General features: G+C 42.5%; 1 protein-coding gene across 3 annotated transcripts in view; it reads right to left on the bottom strand.

The window, feature by feature from the left end:
- Positions 1-22,941, bottom strand: part of nbeal1 (neurobeachin-like 1) — a 184,914-nt gene that overhangs the window by 101,966 nt on the left and 60,007 nt on the right. For 2 of the 3 annotated variants that reach the window (XM_078403600.1, XM_078403601.1), the window contains exons 7-10: positions 14,832-14,917; positions 10,330-10,636; positions 9,602-9,708; positions 1,602-1,682 (exon numbers count right to left, since the gene is read on the bottom strand). In XM_078403600.1, the coding sequence (XP_078259726.1) occupies positions 1,602-1,682; positions 9,602-9,708; positions 10,330-10,636; positions 14,832-14,917 (581 nt within the window). The remainder of the gene's footprint in view (positions 1-1,601; positions 1,683-9,601; positions 9,709-10,329; positions 10,637-14,831; positions 14,918-22,941) is intronic. The other variant, XM_078403602.1, reaches the window with a different exon arrangement.

The raw sequence follows: 22,941 nt of genomic DNA, 5'->3' as shown, positions 1-22,941 counted from the left end.
ACAGGAAGAATGTGTAAACTCCACCCTTGGACAAAATTGAGCCTGGGTCTCTGGCACAGAGACGGTGGCTCTACTAAATGCACACGGTGTCACCATTGCTTTTGCTCTCTCTCCATCCCCTCCCCAGTTCTCCCACCAGTATTACTTTCTCCGACTACATTCAATCTTTGTACCGCCCACTCCCGATATCAGTCTGGAGAAGGGTCTCGACCCGAAACGTCACCCATTCCTTCTCTCCAGAGATGCTGCCTGTCCCGCTGAGTTACTCCAGCATTTTGTGTCTACATTCGATTTAAACCAGCATCTGCAATTCTTTCCTACACATCCTGTTACCATTATTTGCCTGACTACCTAAAGATAATTGTTGTCGTCTAATAAATAACTGATTACTTTTCCAGTAGAGAGTATTGAGGTGAAAGAGGGGAGAGATAAACATGGGTCAAAGTTTCAACAGGTAGAATGTCTCTAGCTCAAAATTATTGCAGTTAAGTAAAACATAAAAGATATGAACTTGGCATGGGCCATATTTATTGCCCGCCACTAGTTGCGCAGAGGATATTGAGTCAATTTTGTAGCATGGATTTGATCCACATTGGTAAGGTTGGGCCCATTGACTGTTGGCATTAATAAACTTATGTTTTTACACAACAATATAGCATCTTTCTTGATTATCTCATCATGTGTTAACTAAAAAGAAATCCAGGTTTAATCGTTGTTTCCTAACTTTTCAGTCAAAGGATCGCAAATATCTCATTGAAGAAAGCATAGGCCGAGGATTAGTATAATCCAGTATAGTTGTGGCTCAGTTGATAGTGTATTTACTGCATTTGTGACATGATGTTGCATCGGTACCATTTTTTAAAGGAATCCCTGTTTGCTCTTTCAGGTAGACATAAAGTATTCCCAAGGTGCCATTTTGAAGATAAGCAAGAGTGTCATCCCCGGTCCTAGTCAAAATTTATCCCACATTTAACAAAAAAATTGTTTTGAAAAATAGGTTTATCATTATTAATTATTGCTGATTGTGCAAATTTACTATGACAACTTCAAAAGTACTTTGTTGGCTATAAAGTGCTTTGGGGTGGCATAAAATTAAGGAAACATGCCAATGTTCAAAAAGCTCGATCCAGGCCAATCAAGACGACAGAGTAATCAATAAAAACAGCTTAAAATAAAACAATGTGCTATATTTGATTCTCCAGCTATCCCTGAGCTCTTAATCAAGATGCCAGATAATCACAACAAAAATCTATACAGTTTAAGCTACTTTACAAAATCACAAGAAGAGTTGTTAAGCAAAAAGATTCTCCAAAAACAAGAGATTTGCTTAAAAGGTACAAATTATTCAAATTTTCCACAAATTTTCCTATTCTTCCTAAGGCAGTAAAAACCACTTGCAGGCTCAGGGAAAGATACAATGTCACAGTCCCAGATTTATGCTATTAACAGACATCTATTCTTTGGATCTTCTGATTAATAAATTCATTCCAGAGATTAATTGTACATGACATTGGTCATTAGGATGGCCGTTTTGAAGTAAATACTGGCATAGCTGTCCCAATGTTGGTGATTTACAGCTGAAACAAAAATTCAGTTAATACCTGGTTCACATTCATTTCTGTCAGTAATTTGTTGGCAAGATCTTTCTCACTCTTGTCTGCTGGTTTAGAACTTACAAACAGCTGTTAAATGAAGACAACATAAGCATGAAAGGTACGCAACGGGTTGAATTAATACAATTTGGGCATGGTTGTGAACATGCTTATCTAAGGGAGATCTTAGCAGTGGTTAATAAATCAGCTTAAATGTTAATAAATTCAGTGAACTAAATCTAAACAACTCAAATGGAAGCATTTGCCAATATCTTATTTTCCGTGGAAGGATCTAACCTAAATTATCAATCCTGTCACCTTGAATCAAAGATGTGATGTGGCTGCAACTGTAGAAATTCACACGCACCACTCAGCCACAAGGTTCACAAAGCATCACCAATCAAGGGGTAATGAATTCCCAACACTGCATTCTCTAAGGAAAGCATTCCATTTCCCTGGCAGATCAATCTTACCTGCTATGTCATAAATGTACACTGTCATAAATGAGTACATTTTTGCATTCAATTATGTTCTTTTGTTCCAAAAAAATGTATAAATTATATCAAATCTGAGGTGATAAAACCACAGCAGTGAATATTGAATGGGTGAAGGCCATTGAGTAAAAAGCAAAATAACTTGAAGAACTACTGAACTGTTGTCCAATAAACCATATTCTAAACCACTCATACAAAGAAGAGCTACATTGTTGCTTTAATTCACGTACCGTAGCATGCACAATGGAGCCCCAGGTCCCTCCAGTAACCATTAAACATATTATATATCTTTGTCAGGCCCCTCCCCTGTCATCAGTCTGAAGGGTCTCGACCCGAAACGTCACCCATTCCTTCCCTCCTGAGATGCTGCCTGACCCGCTGAATTACTCCAGCATTTTGTGTCCACCTTCGATTTAAACCAGCATCTGCATTTTTTTTTCTTAAGCAATTATATATACTTACAAATGTGAACGTGCATTAAACCAAAGCACTTAATGCACCCGTTCATGAACAATCAAATTCTTGTGCATACCCCTATTTGTGTATGAAGAATAGCCGTCTGCATTAGAAAGGGTCTGGTAATCATAAATTAATATTAATATACTTGGGAAATAACATAGGAATTTAGATATGGATCTTTGCCAATCCAGTAAAAAGCAATCACTTCCCACAGAGCTGGAAGACAAGAGATCTTCCATTGGTTCATTTTAATTTGTGCTCCCATGTTCCACTGTTACATGACATGAAATGATTTTTCAGATGTATTCTTTCTAATCTATTCTGTCTCCTGTAAATAATCCCCATCTTTTTCATTTTAAGAATGTTCATTTATGAAATAATGTTTTCAGCAGCTGACTCAAGCATTCCTAATCCTGACTCCATAATGGCCAGAGTCTTCCTGGCATCCTGCAAACCAGGACAAAGTTACAAAGATGAACATTGGCAAAAAGTTACAAAGTAAGAGACTTTGCAGCAATTCCTGAAATCCAGCCACCTCTCATTTTATATGGGGGTCATATTCTTGAAATGCAGTGCTTATCTCAAAAACATATTTAAACATTTTTACTATAAGAATGTATGTAAATGGCACAGGTTAGGGGAAAAGTCATAAATGTCTATATCACACAATAAATAGTTCATTTACGACTGCCATTATTCTTTTACCCTACTCATTAATAAAGAAAAAATTGCCAAGAAAGAAAAAATAGTAAAGACATTTTAAATAAACATTGTTTATTTCAATTTTATTTTTGAATACAAATGCTAGCACTTACATTAACAAGTGGCAACTTCTGCTTGCCCAAGATGGTGTAGGTGGAGGGTTGAGGAGGGAGCCTGCTGGGTGTGGGGGAGGAAGGGCATTTCATTTGAAATCGGAAAAGCACAAAGTAAAGATGGTGTGGACAAAAACTGAGAAAGCAGTAAGCTGCAGCTCGCTGAGCACCATCACTGTTGTGCTGTGCAGTATCCTACCAGGCATCGCACGGGACTGCTCTGCCAGACGTAAATTTGAGCGTGCTTTTCAAATATGTAAGCACATAAATTTAAAAAGCATGTTATTCCAAAAACACAACTAAAACACATGTAAAATGCGAGGTGGCTGTACTGTAAATTATTGCAACGTTTTACAAAATCGCTATATGATGTGATAGAATCAAAAAAGGCATTGGATCTTTCTTTTGCTGAAAAAATGGGTAAAGGCCACTATTTTTCTCAATTGCTTCATAAGTAATACTAAAGAAAACGATTCCATTTTAAGTTACCAGAGTAACTTAATTTTAAATGCCCCCTTTGTGCTTTAAAACTGTTGGTTAACAATCCAGCTGATATTTTCTTCAGAACACACTTGAGCCTAGCTGCACAACTTTGAAACATTGTTCACTGCCAATAAGCTCCATATTGCAGCACCAAACATGGGTGATGCGCACAAAACAGCAGATTCAGTCAGTCTGTCACCCAGGTGTTTAGAGTGCAAAACAGTTCTGCTGGGCATATTATCTGCCTATTATACAGGATTAAACAGCAAACTATCATAATACAGCTTCATTCGATGCTGCAAATAAAACTGCAGTAGTGTACAAGAATGAATTTCACCAGTGAAAAGATGAACAAAGCACCTCACATCAATGACATTTGTAGGTCTTTCATATTCTTAAATGAATTATCGCAACTTGTCACAACTGAAATTTTAGCAAGATTCTTTGTTTTGATATATGTCATTATTTCAAGGTTTAAAGTTGTGCAAAAGAGATGAAACCACAGAATTCCATGCTAGTTTGTTAGAGCAAGTTATTATTTGGTTTATTGCTGTGCAGGCAATTCATTGAAGCCTTGTCGTTTTCATGAAGATCTGCAATTCTAGAATGTTTCATTGCGTCACTGTACAAATAATAACACAGTAAACCCTCGCTATAATGAACCTTGCGGGGGGAAGACAGATTATTATCTGAATGGTGTCAAGTTAGGAGGAGGGGGAGTCCAACGAGATCTGGGTGTCCTAGTGCATCAGTCAATGAAAGGAAGCATGCAGGTACAGCAGGCAGTGAAGAAAGCCAATGGAATGTTGGCCTTCGTAACAAGAGGAGTTGAGTATAGGAGCAAAGAGGTCCTTCTACAGTTGTACCGGGCCCTGGTGAGACCGCACCTGGAGTACTGTGTGCAGTTTTGGTCTCCAAATTTGAGGAAGGATATTATTGCTATGGAGGGCGTGCAGCGTAGGTTCACTAGGTTAGTTCCCGGAATGGCGGGACTGTCATATGTTGAAAGGCTGGAGCGATTGGGCTTGTATACACTGGAATTTAGAAGGATGAGGGGGGATCTTATTGAAACATATAAGATAATTAGGGGATTGGACACATTAGAGGCAGGAAACATGTTCCCAATGTTGGGGGAGTCCAGAACAAGGGGCCACAGTTTAAGAATAAGGGGTAGGCCATTTAGAACGGAGATGAGGAAGAACTTTTTCAGTCAGAGAGTGGTGAAGGTGTGGAATTCTCTGCCTCAGAAGGCAGTGGAGGCCAGTTCGTTGGATGCTTTCAAGAGAGAGCTGGATAGATCTCTTAAGGATAGCGGAGTGAGGGGGTATGGGGAGAAGGCAGGAACGGGGTACTGATTGAGTGATCAGCCATGATCGCATTGAATGGCGGTGCTGGCTCGAAGGGCTGAATGGCCTACTCCTGCACCTATTGTCTATTGTCTATTGTCTAAGACGGTGTCTGTTATTACTGATTGTCCATTATAACTGAACAAGGGGGCTAATATGCACCGTACTATTGTCATTAAACACACATTACAAAGGACACAAAATACACATTTCCTTAGGATGGCACAGTGGCACCGCGGAAGAATTACTACTTTACGGCACTAAAGACCACAGAGTTCGATCCTGACCGCCGGTGCTCCCTGCGGCAGCGCGAGTTTCCTCTTGCGTTGCGGAGACATACAGATTTGTGATTTGGTTGGATTCTTTAGCTTGAGTAGGTTGTGTGGGTCACTGGTGGAACCGCTGCCGCACCGCACATAGGGCCCGGGTTCAATCTTGGCCTCGGTTTCCCCTGTGGCCGCATGGGGTTTCCTCCAGGTGCTCCAGTGCACTGGCTCTATCCTACACACTGTAGTGCGTGGGGTGGAGCTGGTGTGCTGGGGGGTGAGTGCACAAGGTCGCATGGGGCATCTGAGGTAAGATTCGGGCCTGGGTCTGTGGCGCTGTGGGGCGTCGGCTTTGCCGGAGGCTTGCGTAATTTGTGGAGACCAGTTGAGACCCACGTTGTCACAGTGTCTTAGTCTTTGCAATATGCGAGGAAAGATAGAACCATTTTAGTAGTTCTACCCAAACACTGAACTGTCCCGAGTGTGTCAGATGGAATTAGTGTGCTGGTGATCGCTGGTCAGCGCAGTCTGTGTTTCCACGTTGTCTCTAAACTAAACTAAGCTAAATTGTTTCAAAAACATAATTCGTTCCATCCATCTCATGATCATTCCATGAAACAACGAACTTAGACCACAGCAGTTTTGGTCTGTTATAACCAAAATCAGTTATAAAGGTCTGTTAAAATGAGGGTTTACTGTAAACTATTATTTATTTACGACTTCTCAACAAAAGGAAGATCAATAAACATCACCGTCCCTACATCTTTTCCATTACAATAACTATATTGTCCCGTGAAAGGGTTAGATGCAAGATAGCAAAAAGATAACGAAAGGAAATTAAGAGAATTCAAAAGGAAAAGTAAGGGAAGCACATGGGTTGTGTAATTGGCAGTCCAGGAGTGCAGATGAGTCGAGGCAGTCAAAAGATGCAGTGGCGCAAGAGTGTAGAGGTGGTGTCGGAGCGCATAGGGGCTAAGAGACGACAAAGAGGTAAAGAAACAGCAAAAGGGAGAGAACACTTGGAGGAAAGCAAAGTGCAAAATTCGCAAAAGGAAAGAATGAGTGCACACCAGAAAGGGAAAAGGGAGAGGGAAAATCTGCTCAATTTCTTTCACTTATGTGAGAGGTGTATAATTTTAAATGGCAAGTAACTTGCTATAAATTTTGCAACATTATTTTACAATTTCATGGAAAATGTAAAAGCCCTTGATTTGTTGGAACTTTAACACAAACAGATTTAATGCTAATGGGACTCTGCTAAAGTACCATTGAACCATTGAAGACCTAGATATGGATAACCCCAGGAGCTGCAGCAAGAAAGTATAATTACCAGCAAGGCGACTAAGGCAATAGTGCAAATACATTTCAGTTCAATTTAAATAACACAATGAGCATAGAGTTTTTGAGCTAAAATCTAACTGACCAGTGTGGTGCACATAACAGGTTACCAGTATGACCATCCACAATGTTAAAATCTTATAAATGAACACCCAAGGGAGATGTGATCTACACACGCCTGCAACCCACAGGAATGCTAATTCATTATGGCAAAGTAGCAGAAAATTCTAACCCCGGACATTAGCTGGCCAATTGAAAGCTCCAAAGTTCCCCTTCCAAGTTCCAAACAGATTAACATTAGAGAGCAAATGTCACCTCTTTCCTGATTTTAATTTTGCTCATATCATTGACAAAATAGAGGATCTAGTGGGAGGGAGGAACTGAAGGGAATCCACATTAGTCAGGAAATGGTGTTAGGTGAACTGTTGGGACTGAAGGCAGATAAATCTCCAGGGCCTGATGGTCTGCATCCCATAGTAGTCAAGGAGGTGATCATTTTCCAATGTTCTCTCGACTCTTGATCAGTTTCTGTGGACTGGAGGATAGCCAATGTAACCCCACTTTTTAAGAAAGGAGGGAGAGAGAAAACGGGGAATTAGAAACCAGTTAGCCTTACTTCGATAGTGGCGAAGATGCTTGAGTCGATTATTACAGATGTTATAGCAGTACATTTGGAAAGCAGTGACAGGATCGGTCAAAGTCAGCATGGATTTATGAAGGGGAAATCATGCTTGACTAATCTTCTGGAATTTTTTGAGGATGTAACAAGTAGAATGGATAAGGGAGAGCCAGTGGATGTGGTGTATCTGGACTTTCAAAAAGCCTTTGATAAGATCCCACACGAGATTAGTGTGCAAAATTAGAGCACATGGTATTAGGGGTAGAGTATTGACATGGATAAGAACTGATTGGCAGACAGGAAGCAAAGAGTAGGAATTAACGGGTCCTTTTCAGAATGACAGGCAGTGACTAGTGGGATGCTGCATGACTCGGTGCTGGGACCCCAGTTATTTGCAATATATATTAATGATTTAGACAAGGGAATTAAATTTGACATCTCCAAGTTTGCGGATAACACAAAGCTGGGTGGCAATGTGAGCTGCGATGAGGATGCTATGAGACTGCAGGGTGATTTGGATAGGTTGGGTGAGTGGGCAGATGCAGCATAATGTGAAATGTGAGGTTATCCACTTTGGTGGCAAGAACAGGTAGGCAGATTATTATCTCAATGGTGTCAGATTAGGAAAAGGGGAGGTGCAACGAGACCTGGGTGTCCTTGTACATCAGTCACTGAAGGTAAGCATGCAGATACAGCAGGCAGCGAAGAAAGCCAATGGCATATTGGCCCTCATCATGAGAGGATTGGAGTTTAGGAGCATGGATGTTCTGCTGCAGTTGTACAGGGTCCTGGTGACACCACACCTGGAGTATTGTGTGCAATTTTGGTCTCCTAATTTGCGAAGGACATTATTCTATTGAAGGAGTGCAGCGTAGGTTCGCCAGGTTATTTCCCCGGATGGCGGGACTGACATATGATGAAAGAATGGGTCGACTGGGCTTTTATTCACTGGAATTTAGAAGGATATATATATATATAAAAACATATAAAATTCTTAAAGGATTGGACAGGCTAAATGCAGGAAAAATGTTCCCGATTTTGGGTGAATCCAGAACCAGGGGTCACAGTTTAAGAATAAGGGGTAGGCCATTTAGGACTGAAATGAGGAAAAACTTCTTCACCCAGAGAGTTGTGAAACTGTGGAATTCTCTGCCACAGAAGGCAGTGGAGGCCAATTCACTGGATGTTCAAGTGAGTTAGATTTAGCTCTTGGGGCTAAAGGAATCAAGGGATATGGGGAAAAAGCAGGAACGGGGTACTGATTTTCGATGATCAGCCATGATCATATTGAATGGCGGTGCTGGCTCAAAGGGCCGAATGGCCTATTCCTGCACCTATTTTTCTATGTTTCTATAGTCTCCTAAGACATCAGCAGTAAAATTAAAAATATACCTCCAACAAGCATGTTTGGAGCAGGTCGCTATTTGATTGAAATTGACATTTCTATGGTTAAAATACAAATACTGTCTAATACATTAGCCCACTGAAGTGCAGAGTCAACTTTCTCAAAGCGAATAATGCAGATTGAAAAGGCAGTTAACTCAGCCTCAAGTCAAACCGAGATCTTTAATGTTTGCTTTATTTTAGTTACATCATTACCGTCATGAACATCTCTTTGGTGTCTCTACTGAAGTGCAGCCTGTTCCCATTTGACTATTAAACAGGTTTTGTTTTTGTACAACACCATAGCCAAGGGCAACGATTATCATTCCAGTCACATCTAACCACGCAATTCTTGGTGAAAAATACGTTCTGACCATTTGACGATGGCATTTCCCATTTAAAAAACAGATCTTAAATCATTTACAATGTTCTGCTGCAGCGCAAAAGAGATATGCTTAGCCTGCACTCTAATAAGAGAGAGATAGACCATCCGCATCGGAATGGAGATTTTTTTTTATCATTGTATGAATCTTAGTAGCCTATTATTAGCAAAAGTTGCAAAGGCCTGCAAAAGGGAAAAGGCAATAATTTTTAAACTTTTACAATATAATAGCCACCCATAGCCTGAATTCAAAGTGAAATCTAATCTCCAGAGTTATAACCAGAACATTTCAAATAGAGGACAAATTCCCATTTCTGATTTCTACAGCAGTAGTATGATCCCATATAAAACACTGGAGACAGAGTAACAGCAGCATTAACCAAGTCAAACCAAATAAGCAGTCTGACGTCAAATGAGATTCTACCTTGCTGTTCTGTAACAATCGAGTGAGATGTTCAAAGCAGTTGCTATTCAGGAAGATTGCCTGAAGGACAGGTCTGTCAGAGCAATTTAATATCTCTGGAATAGTGCCTGCGGAGAGAAAATTCAACAATTTATTGTTCATTACACAGAGATTCAACAAAACGTTGACTTTACAATCCTTGTTATTCCCTTTTCCACAAGACCAATGTAACTCAGAATATATAACTGGAACATTTAGACCTTCCCTCAGTGCTTTTCACCTACTTTCTCAGCATAATCTAAAGCTCATCCACACTTTTGCTGCCAGTATTTAAACTTGTACCAAATCCTTGCCACCATCTTCAGCATGTTTCAATAACTTACAACAGGCACCCAGTCCAGCAATGAAAAGATATTACAATTTTCATCTTGTTCAAATTCCTCCATCCCCTCTCCCAATCTCTGTAGTCCACTCCACTGAACCATTCAATGCTCCACTATTGGTGCCAAGCCTTTCACTGCCTTAATCCCACATACTGAAATTTCCTCCCTAAACCTCTCTATCTTAGTCAGGATGGTTCTTAAAACCTACTACTTTGACTTTCTTTTACCATATTAACGGCACTATGTAAAGAGAGTGTTGTCATAACATGAATTAGGATACTTCCATTTCTGTGCATTTATTTATTTTAAAAAAATCAGGAGTCCTAGCTATAAGTGAAAGACATTCAGAGCAGGCAGTCTACTCACTCAGCATTTGTATCTGTAGTGCAATGAAACTGCTCTCCCAGTTCCGAGATTTGCAATTGACCAGCAATGCAACATGATCAGAATTGAGCAGCTTGAAGTAATTCTCAAGGATTGTGCCGATCTCCACCTGCCTTTGATCAGAGCTGCTGGTAAGCAGTATGTGAATCACCTCAGTCAGGCACTTCAGGGTCAGCTCCAACTTATGGCTTACATCCTCTGGGTCCTTATCATCCACCAAATCACAATCTGCCAACACCCTCATCAATACTTCCATTGTAGCTGGTGAGATTGCCTGGAGTGCATTGCGCTGAAATAATAATGAGATATAATTATTGATTAGTACGAGTGTCAAGGGTTATGGGGAGAAGGCAGGAGAACGAGGATAGATCAGCCATGATTGAATAGCCTAATTCACTCACTTCTATGTCCTTCCCACGATCAGGACTGTCGTGGTAGACCCATAATTTCAACCAAGGTTGATGGGGGCAAGGCCATAGATGCTGACCATATGGAATTCAGCAAGGCCGTTGATAATGTGTAAGAAGGAACTGCAGATGCTGGTTTAAACCGAAGATAGACACAAAAACCTGGAGTAATTCAGCGGGATAGGCAGCATCTCTGGAGAGAAGGAATGGGTGACGTTTCGGGTCGAGACCCTTCCTCAGACTGGTTAGGGATAAGGGAGATGAGATATAGACGGTGATGTGGAGAGATAAAGAACAATGAATGAAAGAGATGCAAAAAAGTGACAATTATGAAGGAAACAGGCCATTGTAAGCTGTTTGTAGGGTGCAAATGAGAAGCTAGTGCAACTTGGGTGGGGGAGGGATAGAGAAAAAGGAAATGCCGGGGCTACCTGAAGTGAGAGAAATCAATATTCATACCACTGGGCTGTACGCTGCCCAAGCGAAATATGAGATGCTGTTCCTCCAATTTGCGTTTAGCCTCACTCTGACAATGGAGGAGACCGAGGATAGAAAGGTCTGTAGGAAATGGAAGGAGAATTAAAGTGTCCAGCAAACGGGAGATCAGATTGGTTCACGCGGGCTGAGCGAAGGAGTTCTGCAAAATGACCGCCCAGTCTGCGTTTGGTCTCGCCGATGTATAATGGTCCACGTCTTAAACAATGGATACAGTAGATGAGGTTGGAGGTGCAAGTGATCCTCTGCCTAACCTGAAAGGACTGTTGGGGTCCCTGGACAGAGTCGAGGGAGGAGGCATAGTGACAGGTGCTGTATCTTCTGCGGTTGCAGGGGAAGGTACCTGGGGAGGGGGTGGTTTGGGTGGGAAGGGAGTTGTGGAGAGAACGGTCTCTGTGGAAGGCAGAAAGGGGTGGAGATGGGAAAATTTGGCTAGTGGTGGGATCCCATTGGAGGTGACGGAAATTTCGGAGAATTATGTGTTGTTTGCGACGCCTGATGGGGTGGAAGGTAAGGACGAGGGGGACTCTGTCTCTGTTGCGACTAGGGGGAGGGGGAACAAGGGCCGAGCTGCGGGGTACCAAGGAGACACGAATGAGGGCCTCATTTATGATGGGAGAGGGGAACCCCCAAAGGAATGAGGACATCTCGGATGCTCTAGCATGGAACACCTCATCTTGTGCGCAGATGCGGCGTAGACGGAGGAATTGGGAGTGGAGATAGAGTCTTTGCAGGAAGCAGGGTGGGAAGAAGTGTAGTCAAGATAGTTGTGGGAGTGAGTGGGTTTGTAATATATGTCAGTCAATAGTCTATTTCTTGTGATGGAGACTGTGAGATCAAGAAACGGGAGGGAGGTGTCGGAGATGGTTCAAATAAATTTGAGTGCAGGATGAAAATTGGTGGAGATGTTGATAAAGTCCATGAGTTCTGCATGAGTGCAGGAGGTAGCACCGATGCAGTCATCAATGTAATGGTGATAGAGTTTGGGGAAGGGCCAGTGTACGCCTGGAAAAGGGATTGTTCAACGTTCCCTACACAAAGGCAAGGCATAGCTGGGGCCAATAACTATGCCTTGGAAGTGGAAGGAGTCAAAGGAGAAGTTGTTGAGGGCAAGGACCAGCTCTGCTAGGCGGAGTAGTGTTAGTAGAGGGAAATTGGATGGTGCTGCGGTCGAGGAAGAAACTGAGGGCTTTAGGGCCTTCCTGGTGGGAGATGGAGGTGTAGAGTGACTGAACGTCCACAGTAAACATGAGGGAGTGGGGGCTCAGAAAGCGGAAGTCATTAAAGAGACGATGGGCATGTGAGGTATCTTGGACATAGGTCGGGAGAGATTGGACATGGGGGACAGGATGGAGTCGAGGTATGTGGAAATCATTTCCATGGGACAGGAGCAGGCAGAAACAATCGGTCTGCCAGGGCAGCTGTGTTTGTGGATTTTGGGTGGAAGGTAAAAACGGGCTGTACGGGGCTGGGAAACAATAAGGTTGGAGTCTGTGGAAAGCAGACAACCAGAAGTGATGAAATCAGTATTGGTGTTTGAGATTAAGGCCTGGTACTCATCTGTGGGATCATGGTCCAAGGTTAAGTAGGAGGGGGTGTCTGAGAGTTGTCGCTTGGCCTCAGCGCGCCACTCAGAAGTCAGTGTGCCAGACTACCACGGCACCTCCCTTGTCGGCGGGTTTGATTATAACGTCAGGGTTGCTGCAGAGTGAGCGGAGCACTGTCCTTTCAGAGGGGGAGAGGTTGGATTAAGTGAGGGGAGTGGAAAAGTTGAGACGGTTGATGTCACGCCGGCAGTTAGAAATAAAGAGGTCTAGAGAGGGTAGAAAGCCGTTCTGGGGAGTCCAATAGGAGGGGGACTGGTGGAGACGGGAGAAGGGGTCATCACAGGGTGGTGAAGTCTCCTTCCCATATAAAAAGGCACGGAGGCAGAGGCGACGGAAGAAAAGCTCTCCATCATCCATTCCTTCTCTCCAGAGATGCTGCCGGTCCTGCCGAGTTACTTCAGGCCTTTGATAATGTTCTGTATTCTAGACTGCTCTGAAAGGTTAGACCACATGGCATCCAGGGAGAGCTGGCTAACTGGATATGGAATTGGCTTCATAGTAGGAGGCAGAGGAGAAAAGTATTTTTTTCTATGTCAAGGATTTGGATGAGAATGTACAAGGCATGATTAGTAAGTTTGCTGTTGACACAAAAGTAAGTGGTATCACAGTGAAGACAGTGAAGATGGTTATCAAGAATTGCAGTGGGATCTCGGTCAGCTGGGGAAATAGGCCGAGGAATGACAAGTTGAGTTTAATTCAGATAAGTGTGAATCTGTTGCATTCTGGGCTGTCGAATCAGGGCAGGTCCTTCGCAGTGAACGGTAGGACCCTGGAGAGAGTCGTCAAGCAGAAGGATCTAGTACACAGTTCTCCAAAAATGGCATCACAAGCAGATAGGGTGGTGATAAAGGCTTTTGTCATGCTGGCCTTCATCAGACGGAGGAAATGAGTATCAAAGTTGGGATGTTATGTAACAGTGTCCAAGACATAGGTGAGGCCGCACCTGGAGTATTGTGTTCAGTTTTGATCATTCTGCTAAGGGAAAGAGGCCATTAAGCTGGAAAGGGTGCAGTAAAGATTACAAGGACATTGCCAGGACCCAAGCGCCTGAATTATAGGGAGAGATTGGACTGTATTTCTTGGAGTACAGGAGACTGAGGGGTCATCTTAAATAAAGGTGTATAAAATTATGAGGAGAATAGATAGGGTGAATTTTCTCAGGTTAGGGAAACCAAGTACAGGAGGGCATTGGTTTAAAGTAAGAGGGGAATGATTTGATAGGAATCTGAGGGTCAACTTCACACAGATGCAGTAGGTATATGGAACGTGCTGTCAGAGGAAGAGGTTTATGTAGGTGCAATAACAACATTAAAAAGACATCAGAACAATATATGGATAGGAAAGGTTGAATTCCACATGCGGGCAAATGGGACTAACTTAGATGGGACAATTTTGGTCAGTGTGAACAGGTTGGGCCTAAGGAGCTGTTTTAAACTGTATGACTAAGACAAACAGGAAGCAGCAGTATAGATTGAAATATTTCCATTAGTGCAAGAGTCACAAACAAGCAAACATAATTGCAAAACAAGGGGTCGGGCATTTAAAACTGTGGTACGCAGATATTTCATTTCTTGGAAGGGAGTGAATCTCTGTAATTCTCTACCATAAGGGAAGCCAGATCATGAAGTGCATTTAAGATGGAGACAGATAAATACCTAAAAGATTCAGTAACTCAGGGTGATGGGGAACTGGCAGAGAAGAGGGGTTGAGACAAATAGAAATCAGCCATGGTCATTTTGAATGGTCAGGCAGTCTTGAGGGTCCTAATGGCCTACTCCAGTTTCTTTTTCTTGTGTTTCCATGTCTAATAAAACTTCATTAGTCTGAAATATTTACTGACTTGCTAAAGTAACCTGCTGAGTTTTATCAGCATTTTTGTTAACTCATGTTTCTAGCATCCATGGTATTTTGCATTTCCCTCTTATTTGTTATTGGTGTTCAATAGTTAAAAAACACTTAATTGCGCAGTTCTCACCTGTCCACCTGCAACAATGGCACCAAAAAGATGAAGAAGACAACACTTCAGACTCTCTTTCAGATGCTCACTCTCTTGAAAACATTCTGAGAAAGACAAAGCAAATTGATCAATTAAAGGGCGGCATGAGCCACAAGATATCCAACTGAGAGAATGCAAATCACTGCAGAAATTCGGGTCTGAACTCCAGTCTGAAGAAAGCTCCCAACCCAAAAAGTTGTCTGTTCATTTCGTTCCACAAATATAGCCTGACCTGCTGATTCCTCCAGAAGTTTTTTTTTTTGCGACAGCACCTGGTGTCTCTTGTGTCTCTGAATGAGAATGTGACTTGCTAAAGTCCAATACAAAGTTTATTTGTTGTAGACAGAGCTGCAAGGACAAAGAATAAGTGGAATATGGACCTGGTAGTCACTCTTGTGAACTTTGGCAACATTGCACTTAATATGAGTGCACTGGTGTAACTGAGATTATCTACATATGTAATGAATCATCTTTAGTTATTCTAATGCATGAAAAATCCATGACTGGTTAATCTTTCAATTCCTTCAAAGATGCTAACTGTACCTTAGAAAAATAAATTAAATATAGCTCCTTTGTGTCAGTTGTTTACACTTGTGTTCTCATCCAATTCTGTTTTTATTTAAATTTTCTTCCCCTGCTACTTTTTTTCCATCTTATACAATTCCATAGTTGTCTCAACATCCTAATACTTCAATCATGGCCATTTAGCATGGGAATAGACATTTGATGTTTGTGAACTATTTTTACACAGGAAAGAGTAGCAAAGTAAGTTGATCATCCAGAACAACATCAGTTTCAGCAAAACCGAATAGCCATCATGGACAATTCCCAGCCCAACGTCAGAATTCATATTGTTGGTTACATTGAATGTGCCTCGTTTCAAATGCATACTGGCATCACCCCCCAACCATTTCTCCATTACATCAGCGACTGCATCAGGGCTGCCTCTTGCACCTGAGCAGAACTCATTGATTTAATTAACTTTACCACTAACTTCCACCCTGCCCTCATGGACTATTTCAGCCACCTCTCTCTCCTTGATCTCATCACCTTCTCAAGGAACAGACTATCGACTGATGTCTACTTCAAAACCACTGACTCTCAGATATCTGGACCAAACCTCCTCCCACCCTGCCTCTTGCAAAGATGCTATCCCCTAATCTCAATTTCTCCATTACTGCCACATCTGCTCCTAAGATGAGGCTTGCCATTCCAAGAATTCCGAGGAGTCCTCTTTTAGTAAACGTAGTTTCCCCTCTGCTGTCATGCATGGATCCCTCACAAACGTTTCCTATGTCCTTTAGATCTGCTCTCACTCTCCCTCCAAATGGAAAAGGATTAAGTTCCCCCTATCCTCACCCTTCACCCCACCTCGAGTCAGACAAATCATTCTCTGACATTTCCGTCACCTCCAACGTGATCCCACCACGAGTCACATCTTCCTATCCACACCCCTTTCCTCCTTCTGCAGAGGTTGCTCCAACCGCAACTCCTTGGTTCACATCCCTTTCAACCCAAACCCCCTCCCCTGTACTTTCCACTACAACTGCAGAAGATGTAACATTTGTTCTCATACCTCCTCCTTCACCTCCATCCAGGGACCCCAGCAGTCCTTCCAGGTGAGACAGAGGTTCACCTGCACTTTCTCTAACCTCATCTACTGCATTTGGTATTCTCGATGTGGCCTCCTGCACATTGGCAAGATTAAGCATTGACTCGGGTGACTGTTTCATTGAACACTTGCACTCAGTTGGCCAAGGCCTCCTCGATCTCCCATTTGCCAACCATTGTAACTCCTCTTCCCATTCTCATACTGATCTTTCTGTTCTGGGCCTCCCCCCATTGTCAGAGCAAGACCACACACAAACTAGAAGAACAGCACTTCTAGTGGTTTGTATTGCACATAACTGATCAGGGGATATAGAGGAACAACTCTGTGACTGCTTGGCGACGTTCAAGAACTCAAGACTGTGAAGGGTAGGACAAAGTAGATGGACTACATAAAATTAGTCTGGATTTCAAGTCTATCCTACCCAAAAATATGACAGGTAGCAGGTGCAGAAAGAAACAGCAGCACCTGTAAAACTCCTTCAAAGTAGCAATCCACCCTGAATTGAAATATACTGTATCACAATTCTTTCATTGTTGCAGGCAGACAAATCCAGGGCAATAATCAAAAAGGGCCACTTCTCAACATAATTGTTTAAGGGGTAAGAGTGTTGTAAAAACAAGCCTAAAGGTTTTGTGTCTCAATGCAAGGAGTATACGTAATAAGGTGGATGAATTAAATGTAGAGATAGTTATTAATGATTATGATATAGTTGGGATTACGGAGACATGGCTCCAGGGTGACCAAGGCTGGGAGCTCAACATCCAGGGATATTCTATATTCAGGCGGGATAGACAGAAAGGAAAAGGAGGTGGGGTAGCGTTGCTGGTTAGAGAGGAGATTAAAGCAGTGGGAAGGAAGGACATTAGCTTGGAGGATGTGGAATCGATATGGGTAGAGCTGCGAAACACTAAGGGGCAGAAAACGCTAGTGGAAGTTGTGTACAGGCCACCTAACAGCAGTAGTGAGGTTGGGGATGGCATCAAACAGGAAATTAGAAATGCGTGCACTAAAGGTGCAGCAGTTATAATGGGTGACTTCAATCTACATATAGATTGGGTGAACCAAATTGGCAGGGGTGCTGAGGAGGAGGATTTCTTGGAATGTTTGCGAGATGGTTTTCTAAACCAACATGTCGAGGAACCAACGAGAGAGCAGGCCATTCTAGACTGGGTATTGAGTAATCAGGAAGGGTTAGTTAGCAGTCTTGTTGTGCGAGGCCCCTTGGGCAAGAGTGATCATAATATGGTGGAGTTCTTCATTAGGATGGAGAGTGACAAAGTCAATACAGAAACAAGTGTTCTGAACTTAAAGAAAGGTAACTTTGAGGGTATGAGGCGTGAATTGTCCAAGATAAACTGGCAATTGATGCTGAAAGGGTTGACGGTGGACATGCAATGGAAGGCATTTAAAGGTCGCATGGATGAACTATAGCAAGTGTTCATCCCAGTTTGGCAAAAGAACAAACTAGGAAAGGTAGTGCATCCGTGGCTAACAAGGGAAATCAAGGATAGTATTAAAAACAAAAGATGAAGCATACAGATTAGCCAGAAAAAGTAGCATACCAGAGGACTGTGAGAAATTCAGAGTCCAGCAGAGGAGGACAAAGGGCTTAATTAGGAAAGGGAAAATAGATTATGAGGGAAAACTGGCAAGGAACATAAAAACTGACTGCAAAAGCTTTTATAGATATGTGAAGAGAAAAAGATTAGTTAAGACAAATGTAGGTCCCTTGCAGTCGGAAACAGGTGAATTGATCATAGGGAACAAGGTGATGGCAGACCAATTCAACAACTACTTTGGTTCTGTCTTCACTAAGGAAGACATAAACAGTCTGCCGGAAATAGCGGGGGACCGGGGGTCTAATGAGATGGAGGAACTGAGGGAAATCCAGGTTAGTCGGGAAGTGGTGTTAGGTAAATTAAATGGATTAAAGGCAGATAAATCCCCAGGGCCAGATAGGCTGCATCCCAGAGTGCTTAAGGAAGTAGCCTCAGAAATAGTGGATGCATTAGTGATAATTTTTCAAAACTCTTTAGATTCTGGAGTAGTTCCTGAGGACTGGAGGGTAGCTAATGTAACCCCACTTTTTAAAAAGAGAGGGAGAGAGAAAATGGGGAATTATAGACCAGTTAGCCTAACATCGGTAGTGGGGAAAATGCTAGAGTCAGTTATTAAAGATGTGATAGCATCACATTTGGAAAGTGGTGAAATCATCGGACAAAGTCAGCATGGATTTACAAAAGGCAAATCATGTCTTACGAATCTTATAGAATTTTTCGAGGATGTAACTAGTAGAGTGGATAAGGGAGAACCAGTCGATGTGTTGTATCTGGACTTCCAGAAAGCCTTCGAGAAGGTCCCACATAGGAGATTGGTGTACAAACTTAAAGCACACGGTATTGAGGGTTCAGTGTTGAGGTGGATAGAAAATTGGTTGGCGGACAGGAAGCAAAGAGTAGGAATAAACGGGTCCTTTTCGGAATGGCAGGCAGTGACTAGTGGGGTACCGCAAGGCTCAGTGCTGGGACCCCAGTTATTTACAGTGTATATTAATGATTTGGACAAGGGAATTGAATGCAACATCTCAAAGTTTGCGGATGACACGAAGCTGGGTGGCAGTGTTAGCTGCGAGGAGGATGCTAGGAGGCTGCAGAGCAACTGGGATAGATTGGGCGAGTGGGCAAATGCATGGCAGATGCAATATAATGTGGATAAATGTGAGGTTATCCATTTTGGCGGCAAGAACAGGAAAACAGAGTATTACCTGAATGGTGACCAATTGGGAGAAGGGGAGATGCAACGTGACCTTGGTGTCATGGTGCACCAGTCATTGAAAGCAAGCATGCAGGTGCAGCATGCAGTGAAGAAAGCGAATGGTATGTTGGCATTCATAGCAAGAGGATTTGAGTTTAGGAGCAGGGAGGTTCTACTGCAGTTGTACAGGGCATTGGTGAGACCGCACCTGGAGTATTGTGTGCAGTTTTGGTCTCCTAATCTGAGGAAAGACGTTCTTGCCTTAGAGGGAGTACAGAGAAGGTTCACCAGATTGATCCCTGGGATGGCGGGACTTTCATATGAAGAAACACTGGATAGACTAGGCTTGTACTCGCTGGAATTTAGAAGACTGAGGGGGGATCTTATAGAAACATATAAAATTCTTAAGGGGTTGGAGACGCTAGATGCGGGAAGATTGTTCCCGATGTTGGGGGAGTCCAGAACCAGGGGTCACAGCTTAAGGATAAGGGGGAAGTCTTTTAGGACCGAGATGAGAAAACATTTCTTCACACAGAGAGTGGTGAGTCTGTGGAATTCTCTGCCACAGAAGGTAGTTGAGGCCAGTTGATTGGCTATATTTAAGAGGGAGTTAGATGTGGCCCTTGTGGCTAAAGGGATCAGGGGGTATGGAGAGAAGACAGGTACGGGTTACTGAGCTGGATGATCAGCCATGATCATATTGAATGGCGGTGCGGGCTCAAAGGGCCGAAAGGCCTACTCTTGCACCTATTTTCTATGTTTCTATGCATTTAAATCCTGGAGCTCCTTGCCCAATTGCATCATGGGAGCATTTGCTTTCAAAGAAATACAACAGTTTAAGGCAGCAACTCACTTTTCAAAGGCAATTCAAGATGTTCAATACATGTGGCAAAGCCCAGATCCCCAAAATTAATAAATATAATTCGAGGTGGCACTTAGCAGGGTGGTGAAGACAAACTGACAACAGTAACAAATTTCAATTTTATACAATGATTCCCATCCATCCACAAAATGTATTGGAAATGAAATTTTCATATTGTATGTTGATATGTTGTAGTGTTTATATATGACGAACGTCTGGAGCTGTGAACAGTTTCAAGGCAGGCCCATTGATTGATACATAACAATTGTTACTGAGATCAGCGGTCCTTCTCAAGGGGGAACTTACATTAGAGTTAAAAAAAGCAACTAACGTATTCCACACTTCTGATACAACTTTAAATAGTTGCACAGTAACAGCTGTTTTAAGATTAACTGGAGTAATTTTGGAATTCTGCTTCTTATATCCACGAGTCATGCTGGTTTGATAAAACATAGCTGATAAACACGCCTATTATTCACTATACATCATTCCGGATTACATAATTGAGGAACGCAGTGCATTTTAATTAGGTTCAGCTTGCAGTGAGTCATTCTAAATACCCAAAATGTTAACCGTGCCATGTGGAGTGACATTGTTCGTGTGGAACATTGCTCTGTTTATTAGGCTGCTTGAATCATTTATTTTCCAGGAAATTGCTCTCTGGTGCAGACTGTAGCAGTTGTAATGGGGACACTGTTGAACCAGATAGAATGGAAATGGTCTGATAATTCCTGCTGGTCAGGCTTTGTAGCCAAAATGTCACTTTGCGATTGATCATTTTTGCAAACATGATTTCTATTTAACAACTCCAATTTAACAATTTACTGCATATTTTCTCCTCTGCTGTTCAGACTATATTTTCTATATAAACTTTTGATTTGAGTCACATGCCACACCTGTAACTCACTTGGTGATAGTGTTGTCAATAAATAGTCTGAACAAGTAACTTCATTCTCATGCAAACATTTAAATAGACTGATTTGATCATAGTATATACAAAACAGCCTGTGAAATGTTCCCATTCTATTTGACGCAGCTTCACATTTCCATAAGTAACATCTCTTTTAGAATCAGCTCTAATACTATGAAATGGACTAAGGATGGATGGTGCCTCTTCCAAAGCAAAAAGCACATACAGATGCTCCCTGCCTTACGATGCTTCGACTTAGGATATTTCGACTTTGCGATGGTGCAAAAGGCAGCGACCCGTGGTAAGCCGCAGCTCGCTTCCGGCCACGTGATCAGGTGTATTAAATGCATTTCGACTTACGATATTTTGGGGTTTCCGATGGGTTTCTCGGAACGTAACCCCATCGTAAGTTGAGCAGCACCTGTATTAAGGCTGGAGAGAGTACAGAAAGAACTAGACTAGAAGCACCAATTGTTCTTATTACTGGCCTTTGATCTAACCATCTGCCTGTCAAAAAATCTTCTTTGCCTGTGTTGACCTATTACTTGCCACACTTTTCCCTTCCTCTCCGCTTTCTTCTCTCTTCCTACAATTAATCTGAAGAAAGGTCTTGACCTGAAACGTCACCGATCCAGTGACGCTGCCTGACCTGCTGAGATACTCGAGCACTTTATGTCCTTTTGTGTATTAACCAACATCTTTGGTTCTTTGTTTCAACAATTTACGATAACCAGCCTCTCCAGTTATTTTTGTTGTCTGACCTGGTTATTTCTAGATTCTCCTTTACTTCACATTTCTAAGTGCTGCATTTTGTATCACACAGCATTATGATTTTGCTCCCTCTCTTCTGCCTTCATTTATTTCTTTCCATTTACTACACTAGATAGATCATAATCATAATTTATTAGCCAAGTATGTTTTGCAACATACGAGGAATTTGTTTCGCCATTAAGTCACACCAATTAAAAGCAACAGAACACACAAAATACATTTTAACATGAATATGCACCACAGTGACACCTCCACATTCCTCACTGTGATGGAAGGCGCAAAAAAGTTCAACCCTTCTTTGTTCTCCTGCGGTCAGGGGCCTCGAGTCTTCCGTTGACAGAACAATCTTTTCCCGTAGCCAGCGGTCAGGCCCTTTGCATCGGGGGGATCTCAGCTCCCCTGCGGCGGGGGATCGGACCCGGGTCGGGGCTGGTCGAAAACCTACTGCGTTTTGGAGCTCCCGACATCAGTCTCTACCCGAGACTGTGAGCTCCTCGATGTTAAAGTCCGTAGGCGGAGCGTCGATTCCCGGCAAGGGATCGCAGGCTCTGATGGTAAATCACCGCCCTGCGGTGGGGCTCAAAGTCAGTCCTGAGCAAGGCCTCCAGCTCCATGATGTTAGGCCGCAGAGCGACCAGAGATACGATCCGGAAAACAATCGCTTCTCCGGCAAGGTAAGAGATTGAAAAGCAGTTTCCCTCAATCCCCTCCCCCACATAAATGAGAGCATTAACACAAACTATTAAAACATATTAAAAATAACAAAAAAGATGAAAAAAAGACAGACTGTTGGCGAGGCTGCCATCGCTGACTGCGCCACCCAGTGGACAGCAGTGATTAACAAACCTTCACCATCTCCTTTCAACTGACCTCACCATTACTTACATCATTCAGTCTTCCTTGGTCTTGACACACTCAATGACACACATTCCCACTGTTCCATCCACCCCTGTCTTCTGTAAAGATGCTAAATCTCGTTAACTTTTCCTGGCAGATGAAAAGCCAATCTGAAGCTTTAACTGCGTTTATCTCCCTCCACTTAAACTTCACTTTTAACAAATTTGAAGCTGTAGATACCAATTTTCATGACTTTTATGAGCTGCCAGTAAATACTTCCACGCTATATGCTACAATTTAAAAGAGAAAATGGCACTATTCGCACCCACATTTGTTCTTAAAT

The sequence above is a fragment of the Rhinoraja longicauda genome, chromosome 8, assembly GCF_053455715.1.
Source record: "Rhinoraja longicauda isolate Sanriku21f chromosome 8, sRhiLon1.1, whole genome shotgun sequence".
NCBI lineage: Eukaryota > Metazoa > Chordata > Chondrichthyes > Rajiformes > Arhynchobatidae > Rhinoraja > Rhinoraja longicauda.
The sequence above is the reverse complement of the archived record's forward strand: the minus strand, read 5'-3'. Positions and strand labels throughout refer to the sequence as shown.